The following is an 11,911-nucleotide window of genomic DNA, read 5'->3' as shown; positions in this document are numbered from 1 at the left end:
CCTTTAAAGTCGTGAGGACACCTAGAAGATTAAAACCGAATTGATCGGGGTATGTCTATAGAGTTCAAAACCGTTTTAACGTCTTAGAGAGTGGAGGCTAAAATTTCAAATCGTCTGGTTTGGACGAACGCGACAAATATGGGCGGAAGAAATGGAAAAATATAAAGGAAGCAAGATGAAAACGTACTGCCAAAGAAGTGAATGGAAATCGGAGATGCCGATGGCGAAACGACCCTTCGGTTTTATTCTCTCGTCAAATCCCTCGGTGCGTATGCGTACAATTTAAATCCGTTCCCCGTGCTATTTTGATAGTTTGTTAGGGGTCAAATGGGATCAATTTCAACCTGTTAGCTCGGAATTACAAGGAGATTGACGGCGCGTGAGCTCCGCTGCTGAATGATCGACGACAAGGACCCTTTGCCCCTTTTAGAACGTTGCCGTTGAGATGCGATTCAATTACTTACAACAGTTACTTACTTACTCCTGTCTAGTGAAATATCGAGTACTCTGGGGCAATGCGAACGAAGTTTGGTATGTGAATGTAATTTATTAACGCGATTATAAGGGTCACCCACACCGGTCTTTTGCATTGTGCCGCACCTTGCCCCTTTTGGGCTTTTACTGAGGTTCTTTATGGTCTGGTAGTCTAGTTTGAATGAATGTGAGAATGGAATTATTAGCGTGATGGAAGGGTTGTCCCATTTACCCCTAGGAATATCTGGAGGTCGCTGCTACACTGATTAGTAAGCACTCGTGTTTGGACTTCACATCCTACGCTTTCTCTCCTGAAATGGTTTCATTCCAATGTAAATGGGAGAACACAAGGTGTTAAAATGTCATCTTTAGTCTACAAAAAATATTTTGCCCCTGGAATATTGAAATATTTGGTCTCTCAAGGCTCACATCGTTCGCCATCTGGAAGCTATTGGGAAAACAAAGAAGCTCGTCAAGTGGGTCCTGCATGAGCGAAATCTAAAAGGCTCGCAGGTATGAAATCTGTTCAATGCTTTCCTTAAGCAACAAAAATAATTCATTTCTCGGTCGCACAGTAACGTGTGACGAAAAATGGCTATTTTATGACAATAGACAGCGTCCTAGACAGTGACTGGATAAGAGTGAAAAACCAAGGCACTTCCCAAAGCCAAGCTTACATTAAAAAAAATTATGGCCATTGTCTGGTGGTCATCTCTCATTCGTTACATGCTTCCCCAATCCGGGAACCATCATTATTGAAAAGTACTGTAATGAAATTAATGAGATGAACCGTAAACCTATCCTCCTCACGACAATGGAAGGCCCACACGTCGCCCAACGGATGGCACGGCTCCATGAGTCGGGTTACGAGGCTTTACCACATCCATCATACTCATCGGATCTTTCTCCAACAGATTGTCACTTTTTCAAACATCTCAACAACTTTTTGTGCGAGAAACGGTTAAGAAGCCAGACTGACTTTGAAAATGCATTTCGGGAGTTCGTCGATCCCAGAGACCTACTACGATCTACTCTTTTGGGATTAAAGCATTGGTTGTGCGTTGGCAAAAATGCTTAGATAGTAATGGAAGTTATTTCGATTAAATATATTTTGTTGAAGTCAAACTGTAGCTAATTTTACTGAACATCAAAAAACTACATTATATTCTCATCAAGCCAATAGTTTCAACTGTATCCTATAACTGTGGAAGTAATATTAAATAAATATTCTCAGTTGTACAGAATTTTTTTGAAATGAAAATTCTCTGACCTACGACTTTCGGCTCAATACGCCTCTGCACCAACCTTGGCCTAATTTGAGCTACTGTGACTTCGATCGCCCATGCCACAAACTTCTTATTTCGACTTCTCCTTTATTCTAAATGTAAACAAATAAATATTCCTTACTTTTCCCATATAAAAACCTTGTACGACCAGCACACATGAAGCAGCTTATTGAAGACTCAGATGCTGTCCAATGGGGGACTGGAGTATTTGGTGATCTTGGACTGACTATACACGCACAGATTCAACATTGTTCTGCTCTTCTTCTACAAGTTGCATCAATTTTATTGACTTTTATTGGCCCCCCACTGGAACGGGTAAGCGCGGCTAGACCTGACGACCTAACGGGACAGCTGCCTGCGTATTGTTACTGGAGATTCAGGAGCAGGGATACACCGGCAGCTACAGCACGCTAACCGCTTTTCTCCATCCTATGAAGCAACCCGGTATTGAGGACGTTGTCCGCTTTGAGCCTGAACCTGGTAAGCAGATGCAGGTTGACTTCACCATTATCAGACAGGGAAATAACCATATACTGGGTTCGTCGCCACACTAGATTGGAGACGAGCCACCTTCGTTAAGTTCTACGCCTGTCAGGACTCTGCAGATTGAACGTGATGTGTATGGCCCCGATAAGCATCGATGGAACCCGCAACTCATGCATCTTGCCGAGAAATACGCTTTCAGCCCCTGAGTCTACCGTCCATACAGAGCGATGACCAAGAGTAAGTTTGAACGGTTTGATCACTATCTTAAGAATAGCTTTATCGTGTAACTGGTAGCGTCATTTCGTCCGGCAGGGGTTATTCTGGATGGTTCCGAAGCGAATGCAGGTTTAGTGACGGAGTTTTGTGGCCCTGAAAAGGGTCGGTGTTGTGTAGAGGCGTGACGATGAATCGAGGCCGAGACCGTGTGCGTGGCGCCGTTGGTGGTGGTCTGTGACCATGAGTAAACCGTTGGCTGAGGTCCGGGAGCCGTGAGTCGGTTGACTCCACAGAGGCCGAAGGTATTGGAGTATAGCAATCAGCCGAGGGGCAGCAGTTGGCGTTTACGGCCAAGTTGGCAGTTTAGAAGGCGAGATCAGGCTAATGCTGCGAGCACTTGCTGTCGTCGACGGTGATCCTTTAGTATGGCTCGTCGGGTTGACGAGTCTAGTGTAGTCGATTATTAGTGATGTAAGAGACCTCGTCGGGCTGACGAGTCTGCTGTCGTTGTTGCCGATGTCGGTTACATTAGTGATTTGTGAGATCTCGTCGGGTTGACGAGTCTCCTCCAGCGAGGCAGTGCCCCTGCTTATATAGGGAAGAGCTCTACTCTGATTGGCTGCAGAGGGGAGGGCGAGAACATTCCATAAGTCGTAGTGGCATCTAGCGGTAACGTGTGGTAGCTACAAGTGGCCACTTCAGCAGGTATTGGCCACTGGTTAAGTTCCGTGGCTAATACACCCAAACATGACTATTGGTGTATCGCCGTAAGAGCGTATGCCACGTGAACGCCCGCTGTTGTTGACAGTTGTTTGTGATACAGCTGGTCATTCCGTGTATAGTTTGTCCAGTTTAAGTGGCAGATTGCTACGATATGTTCATCGATAGGTTCATTCCAACACCTCCAAAATCGATTGATAGACGGCCAGAGGTTCTGCAGACTCTCCGTGGGAAGCGGGTATGTCTAATATGCCGATGCTTTTAAGTTTACAAAAATGGCCATACATCCATCACTTCGATACAGGCTTAATGAGTTGTAATTCAACACCAAATCTTATTGCATGCTTAGCATTCATGATGACTTTTTTTTCACGACACTGCCAATATGAAATTTACTGTACCCAAATTTATACCTATTGCTGTAATTCCCAGCCTGTGTCTGGATCTTTTATCCCATCTAAAATTCCATATTGCTCCTTGTTACTCTAGTCTGTCTAGACCAACGTGTCAGTGCTCTTCCGAAGGATTTTGATATTTATCGTTTGTCTTTTCATGCTCGAAAAAAGATCCGTTAATTATCAGAAGAAAATTTCGTTGTTTTTTTTTTTTAATCTGGAGGGCCACTCTAGATGGAAAATGCTTTCTTTGACAACGTAGGGTATCTTCAAACGGAATAGAGTTTTCACATGGAAAAAGGGACACTATAGGATGGGAAGGGCATGAGAGAATTTTAACTGCAAAGTTCAAATCAAGTCTTAATCTTCGATGTTTGAGGGGCCATTCTCCGGCTTCAGCATGCACACTAATAGATGGACTAGATCTAAATGCACCTATGGCTAGACGCAAACCTGTGTTTTGTATCGGTTCAATCATGGACAATGCTCTGTCACTAGCAGAGCCGTATGCACAACTCCCATAGTCCAGTTTAGACATTTACAATTAATAAATGCTCTCTATAAAATTGGAATTTCGCCTAAACCTCCCTGGCTGCTTCCAAAACCTAATCTATGCTTAGACCTTACTAAAGTTTCTAAGAAGAATACTCCCCCTACATGTACAGTCAAGAATTTTATAAAATAATAGATATCTTTTCTAATCCCGCACTATGTTTTAGATGGCTCAAAAAATGATGTAGGGACAGGTGCTGCCTTTTTCACTTATAATAATAATGCACAATATATGTTTACCCTACCACCTATAGCAGCTACACTGCTGAGATTATAGCAATAGCAAAGTGCTTAACTACATTAGCCCCATCCAGGGAAACGATTGTCATCTGTACTGACTCTTTGTCGGCTCTATTGGCCCTTAAAAACAACTTTTCTGTACATCCATTGATACAAGACATCCTATTTACCATTGAATCTCTGCAAAATCAGGGAAATAGAGTAGTTTTCATGTGGATTCCTGGACACTGCGGAATATTTTGCAATGAGAAGGTGGACCATTTGGCAAAGCAGACCGTCCTTAATGGATTTAAATTACAAAAACACCAAAATCCGATGTGACATCTTAGCATAAAAGAAAGTCTTGGCAGTTATGGCAGAGTGGGAAACGACTTCTAATGTCAAACTTAGAGAGATAAAAAACTGTAAAACCTTGGGCCTCATCTCATAGAGGTTCCAGGCACGAAGAAGCTGTCCTTGCTAGGCTCAGAATTGGTCATTGTAGGCTTACTCATTCTTATCTCACTTCTATCTCGACTTATGATGTTGGCACAGAAAGAATAACAGTCAAACACATTTTGACAAATTGCAAAAAATATGTAGAAGAAAGACATCGGTTGGAAATTCCAACCAACATCAAAGACTCGCTTGGTGATAACTTCGACCAAATAGACAAACTAGTAACTTTCCTTAAAAAACTAAACTAATTTCGGAAAATGAAGATAAAATGATATAATAATTTAATACAAAATCATTCAGTATGCAATAATCTGTAATCCACACAATGTTGGGGGTGTCTTGGGGTGCGATTTGGGTGCCCATCTGGTGGTGGTTGTGAAGGGGTGTCCGGGGCGTGTGATGCTGCCGGGGCCCTAGTTTCCGCTATTGGGGGGGTTCCTGAGCTGTGGCCCACTCACCAGCTTGAAAGTTTTTTAAGGCGGAAAATGACCCAAAGCGGTTGATCGCCTTTTATAATTTAATAAAAAAAATAGTAAAACAAAATCGAGGGAAATTGACTGGAATGAATCATTGTCATGTAACAGTCCGCGAAAAGGAGTAACCTCCCCGCCCAGTTCTTCCATTCTTAACTAGAGTAATCACTAATCAGCATAAAGCATGCGAGCAACGTGAACAGCATTGTACGAATATGTGTTTCATCTCTTTCCAGATGCTGAATTTGCAGTCCGGCCTAGTTTTGAGGGAGCAAGAGAATGGTGGAAAAATCTCCGGACAGTTCGAACTAGATGAAGCACATGACTTTTTCTTTTCCAGCAAGTCTCCAATAAATTCATCGTCCTATTGCATGCTCAGTCCTTTTTCTGGATTGTTTCGAAAACGAAAAATTTATTGTAACAATCATATTCATTTTACACATTTTTTTTATTCGAAAAATTTCTGTCAAGGATGTGATGGTCTAAACGAGGACGATTACTTGTGAAGTAACACACGGGGGAGAGATACCTCAGTTACAAGCCAGGTATCTCTTCCGTGTGGAAATTCACTCGTATCGATATCTACGCAGCTGGCTGTTCAGTATGGATAATTGGGCACTCATTTAACTAAAACATACTGTTAAGTTAATCTTTTATACACTCTTATATACAGTAAATACATTTAAGAAGTATGTTGGTCTGCGAGTCGACGACCATACGTTGAACCGACATGGGTCTGTAGACTCTACGGACTCTACTCAACCCGGCGTCTGTATATCTATTTGACGCATTTTTTTATGTTAAAACTGCTTATTTAAAGAAAAGAGATTTTATCACCCTTTATTTTCTGCTTATGCTCCATGTATTTCTAACTCCTAAGCCAAGTGCGTAAAAAAAAATTGGCTTAACATTACGAACATGTAAATCAAGATAAGACCATTTTCAACCTTATCTAGTGATAAGGGACTTTATTTTACAGGCAAAGCCTATTAAAATTATAAAATAGTTACAAAATATACATAAGAGAGCTAATAAAGACATTCGTTACAAAATACCAATAGTTAATTAAAGAAACAAGAATTAGAATTACATACAATAACAAATAATCGGACGTATGTATTATTTGTTATAAAATAAAACAGCTGTGAATATGACAAAATTGATAGAATACAAATAAAACAACTGAAAAAGATAATTATTAGTAATATTCAAGGTAACTAGCATAAGAGTAATTCAGCAATATATAATTGAAAATATTAAACAGAGCTATGTTTTACAGAACAATGAGACCTACATAAAATATGAAAAGTGCATAAATTGATCTAAACATTTATATCATGAGGGCAGAAATTAATTAATTTTGATTGATTTTAAAAATGCTAATATCATGGTATGAGAGGTGTATAAGCATTAGCTGTGTGTATTAACCTTTTGGTGGGACTTTATTTTTTTAATTTGTGTTATGGGTGGTATGAACAGTATCTTATGTTTCTGGAGAGTTTGGGAACATAAGTTAATAAAGGAAGATGAGGACAAGTCTTCTTTTCTAACAACTTCCTAAGTTAAAATATCAATGGAATCCAAAATTTTAAGTTTGTAAGCTGGATCTCTGAAATATATTCTAAACCATTTCTATTTATTGGATTTTTTTAATCAAGACTTGCGACCCTGTAACCAGCATACACTATATCGCTAAAAGAGTCGAGGATGTTTAGCGTACTAGCTCGTTTACTTTTTCTCTGGAAGGAACCGATCCAAAAAATAAAAATCCAGAAAGATATTGATATGCATTTATTGATACATTTCTCCAAACCGTCAAAGTATTGATCAATTTACATACCCTACATATTAATTAATTTACATTTACATACGCAGTAACTCTAGGGGTGAGCTTATTTACAAAAAGAACTATAAATGACACTCAGAGCAGTCTCTTGCTGCGTTTTCCTTCTCTTTTTTGGGACGATATTGTCAATCGATTTTCCTTGACTTCTTTGCTTTTACTCTAGTCTTGGCTCTACACAGTATCGACTATCCTAGACTTAACTTTTTAGTCTCGACTCTCCTTAGCCTCATTGCCTCCTCGACTTCATTTCTCCCTGTTTCTTCAATGACTTGCGTGTACAATCCTCTCCTCAATGTCTCAGTCAACTCCTTATTTCGAGGGTCAGCTTTGATTTCTTGCAACACCCCATAATTCCTGGGGAGCTTCAAAGCAGCCCCTTGTCTTGTCAATTGTCCTGCAGTGTCGGCTCACAAAAGCCAATCTGGTCAACGTGATCCAAAATTTATTGTGATCCTAACTTGATGAGCCATGTCCTCATAAGAAAATTTTTGCTTAATAAATAACTCTTATTTTTTATTTGTTCACTTGTGTTTCTAAATCCTACAGATTTTTGGATAAATTCCTTATAGCATGTTTCCTGCTGGGTTCATGAGGCATCATCTCATTTATTACAACTCCTTATATTTATATATCCAATTTATTTATATTATAATATTTATTACTATCTGCACAATGATAGATTATGTAATGTTCTGATACATATTTGTCAATCATGTTGACACAGTGAATGTCTTGAGGAGGAGAGTTAAACTTTGTTGCTTTCCCAATTACAGCCTAACAAAAAAACATTGGAGTACAAAATTTTTAAAAAAAATATTTTCTCTATTATTAATTTTAACTTATATTGAGACAGCCACGTTCATTCACCATAAAATCAATTTTTACCATTTCCTTAGATTATCTATTTTTTACTCGTCAGATTTCATTGTTATTTATGTATTGTTTGTCTAAATTGTATATTTTTTCAGTACAGAACACGGATATTGTAGCTGTAGTTACACAAGAACAGATTTTTATCGAGGCCATTGCACACCACCAATAGAACACATGTTAATTGTAAATCATATGTTTGTTTAACATTTTTTTTGATCTAGTTAAAAATAAGGTGCATGGAATAAAAGTGTTTGAAGTGACAGAATTGAGTTCGGCTGATTTGCTCTTCGTCGTCAGTGATGGTGCTTTTGGTGTTACGGTCTTAAGTCTGTTGTTCTCAGGTATATCCGTTTTTTATTAATTTTATACAGATGTTTATATTTCTTAAATTACTAATTAATAGAATAAAATTTAATTTGTTACTAGTTTTATTTATGTAAAAAAAAAAGTTTAAAATATTCACATATATCCCTTTTGAGAAGGCAACGATGCTCGGAAGTTTTTAGGTTTGCGTGTATGCATCTAATCTGCTGACTGTGTTTGCATGTAAACTGCAGTGGACCGATTTACAGCAGTGGTGATGCTGTTGGAAGCTGCAGTGGCAGATTTTATCGCAACTGCAACACCAGTGTAAATTCCTCGTGAAAGGCTTTCCAGAGTTGGCGCTGGTCTGCGATCCTTGTTCCAGCATCAGGATTTCGTTTTGAAGGATCTTGGCGCCATACTGCGGGTTCGGCCAAGCGCCAATGGCACCCGAGTTTTCCAGAGTCGCCGGTGTGACACAGCCTTCGATGCTGTTTGAGTTTTCCAAGTTTGTCGACGTTATGCCGCTATCCGTGTTGCTCGTCGAGAGCCAAGTCTGCACGAAGTTGTCCGATTCAATCGGCAGGTTAAGATTATCGTTGAATTGGATGTTCCAGCGCAACGGGTCGAAATCGTTCATGTTCGACGGTTGGAGTTGGTCGATTTCATTAATGAGCATATTGTCGACAGGAGTTTCCCCACATTCGAGTGATGTCAGATTGTCAAATAACTTGTTCGCTTGGCCTGAAAAGTCCAAATCGGAGAACAAACATCTGACATCGTGCGATGTGGTCTGAGAGCTTTCTGCCACGACTGAAGGCTTGGGCCTCTTAAGAGGCACAACGGGAGAGATTTCATTCGGAAAAATTTGTGTATTGAGTGGAGTCGAAGTTCCAATTGGCCACGGCGACCTCTCCTGTTGTGTTAAAAAATTAAACTTACTCTCATCTGCTCTTACGACTACAGGGGTTATCGTAACGGAGCTGCTTATAAAAGGAACCTTCGTCTCGGAAACCCTCGGCAATTCTTCCTTCGGGAAATCAACTCGAGATTCCTCAGAAAAATCAAACTCACTCGAAGTCGAGTATTCAGAGTCTTCCATCTCTTTTAACAGTATGCCTATGCAGTCAATATTTTCAGACTCTGAATACGAAGAATCGTCACTTGAAGACTCTGAAAATTTCGAGTTGAGTTTGACGTTCTTCTCCCTTAGCAATGCGCTTACTTTAATCGGAGGGATTTTCTCTTCTTTCACAACCCTTTCAGTATTTACGCTTATTTTTTCTAAAGGTATTGACACCATGATCTTCGGTCTCAGGGGATATGGTATTGACACGGGTATTTTTAACTTTTGACCATTTATCTCATTCTTTTTGAGTCGCTTCTTATTTCTTTTCTGCAAGAAATTTTTTTTTTTTTAATATTGTTTCAGGAAAAATAACTGTGTTTACTCACGATTGAGTCTTTGTTTGAATTTTGACCGTTGATTTCATTAATTTCCCAAGAATTCTGAAAGCAAAACAATTAAATTTTATATTTTTTTCATATCTTACAGAAACTTTCTAAATCCTTTAAGAAATAAAAATATATTACTCACAACTGTATTGATGGAATGATTTGACGGTTTGTTCTCTTTGTCAGGGTCTGAACGTGGATCGCTTTGTACAGTTCTGCTGTTGCTATCTCTTCTTCGGTGATGTCGGTGTTCTCTTGGCGTTTGGAAGTTGCTCATCGAAACGTCGCTTTCGACAGACTCCGATCTCCACCTGCTGTGACTCGACTTGTCCCAGACGATCCTTTTTGTCATGTCCCCCTGACTAAGTTTTTATTTTTATTTTTATATATTTTTTAAAAAGAAATAAATAGTTCTATTTTTTTAAAAGATAAGTTAAAATTATTGACTTAATAAAAGAAAAGAAGGTAATAAAATCATATGTTTGCACATTTCTTTCTTTTTTTTTCTTTCATTCTCTCTTAAATCAATGTTGACTAAATATTGAATAAAAAGAAAATGTTTTTGTATTGTTGTTCTTTTTTCTTGTTTTTGAGAAATGTGAGCAAGTTTTGTACTGACCAAATTTTTTTTTAATTTTTTTTTTTTTTTTTAATATGTTGCCATCGTTTTTCTGATGAGACACTTGGCCTTCTAGGTTTAGCATTTCTCAAGGAAAAAGTACGCATAACATAAAAAACAAATGTATTAACGATAAAAATAATAAATTTATTTTTGAGGGCTGGTGGCCACTGCATCGAAGCTCACCGGCCCTGAATCCAAACCCAAGTATTTACAAATGGGCTTTTTCTTTTAAACACGACAGCTACCCAGGGGTTAGAGTTGATGCTGGGTGTTCGCTTGTGTCTCTGTGAAAGAGCTGGAGTACCACAAGGAAGCATCCTGGGTGTACACTGCAGATATCCCTCTAAATCCTAACACTTTTTGATCTAACACATAAGCAAATGTCACAAAAAGAAAATACTTATGCAAATCTAACCAAAGGATCCAGCAAGAAAACGATTTTTTTATACTTTGATGCAAGAATATAAGAAACTATTGAGTTTAAAAAAAAAAAAAGTGACTAAGAGTCACTAAGTAAAAATGATTAAGAATTGGATTTCCTTAAAGATGAACTAAAATGAAATGAAATGGGGTTAAGGTTTTACCAAGGGTTTTTGCTGTTAACAAAATTGATAAAGTTCTTCACCGTTTATTTTGGCTTGTATCAAGATCCTTCATTTTATCGTAATTGATGCTGTAGTTATAATTTTTCTCTCAATTCTGTGTTTTGGGCAACACTGGAGACAACACTGATTCCAGGGAGATCAAGTTGAAGCGTAGAAATATTTTCTGTCTTTCTAAACCTTTGCTGACAATAAAGCAATTCTCTATCATCTCCTTGGATCTCTTCAAGATCATCTTAGAACCACGGTTCCATAAATGAAAAATACAAAGAAATGCTTTGCTCTAGTTTTAAACGTGGTTCCTTTTAAGTACAATCTAATCCTCTGCTAAGTTTACTTCGTTCTTTTTTGACAACAGCTTCTGAGATGTTTGCAAAAAATTATGGAAAAATATGTTTCTTGGCCTATAGCAATGAAATATGTTGGTAAATTGGCGACCTTGTCAGTACTGAAGAAGGATAACTTGCCAAATTACCATGGACAAGGGAACTTACAGGTTCAAGACCAATAAAATAACTGCTTGGTTTTACAGTAATCAACTTGTAGTTATAGTTTTTCCCTCAAATCCGTGGTTTGGGCAACACTGGAGGCAACACTGATTCCAGGGACTGACGTTCAGTTGTCTTGAAATGTTTCTGTTTTTCTAAACCTTTGCTGATAATAAAGAAATCCTCGATCCTTTCCTTGCATACCTCCAAGAGCACCTGAGAACTATGGTTCCATTGGTGAATAACAAAATGAAAACAACCCCCAGCCTACCATCAAAGGAAAAAACTTCTGGGCTCGCGACCAACTGCGCACATTAAGCGTTTGGTTTATGCCATTTTGATTTCGCCTTATGGCTTGATCATCGATGATGTCATTTACGCTTAACACACCATTTATGTTCCTTGTAACCTATCTGCACCTTGCATGAAATGGTCGAATAAT

General features: G+C 38.7%; 1 protein-coding gene across 1 annotated transcript; it reads right to left on the bottom strand.

Annotated features, from left to right (window-relative positions):
* Positions 1 to 8,399: 8,399 nt before the first annotated feature.
* Positions 8,400 to 10,197, bottom strand: LOC106663244. Its single transcript, XM_014387933.2, has 3 exons — positions 9,900 to 10,197; positions 9,758 to 9,811; positions 8,400 to 9,698 (listed from the first exon to the last, which is right to left on the bottom strand). Exons 1-3 carry the CDS (start codon positions 10,107 to 10,109, stop codon positions 8,502 to 8,504), a joined length of 1,461 nt encoding a protein of 486 aa, XP_014243419.1. The 5' UTR covers positions 10,110 to 10,197; the 3' UTR covers positions 8,400 to 8,501.
* Between the last annotated feature and the right edge of the window lie 1,714 nt (positions 10,198 to 11,911).

The sequence above is a fragment of the Cimex lectularius genome, unplaced genomic scaffold (assembly GCF_000648675.2).
Source record: "Cimex lectularius strain Harlan isolate CLEC.00 unplaced genomic scaffold, Clec_2.1 scaffold320, whole genome shotgun sequence".
Lineage (NCBI taxonomy): Eukaryota > Metazoa > Arthropoda > Insecta > Hemiptera > Cimicidae > Cimex > Cimex lectularius.
This window is presented reverse-complemented; position numbering and strand designations above follow the sequence as displayed.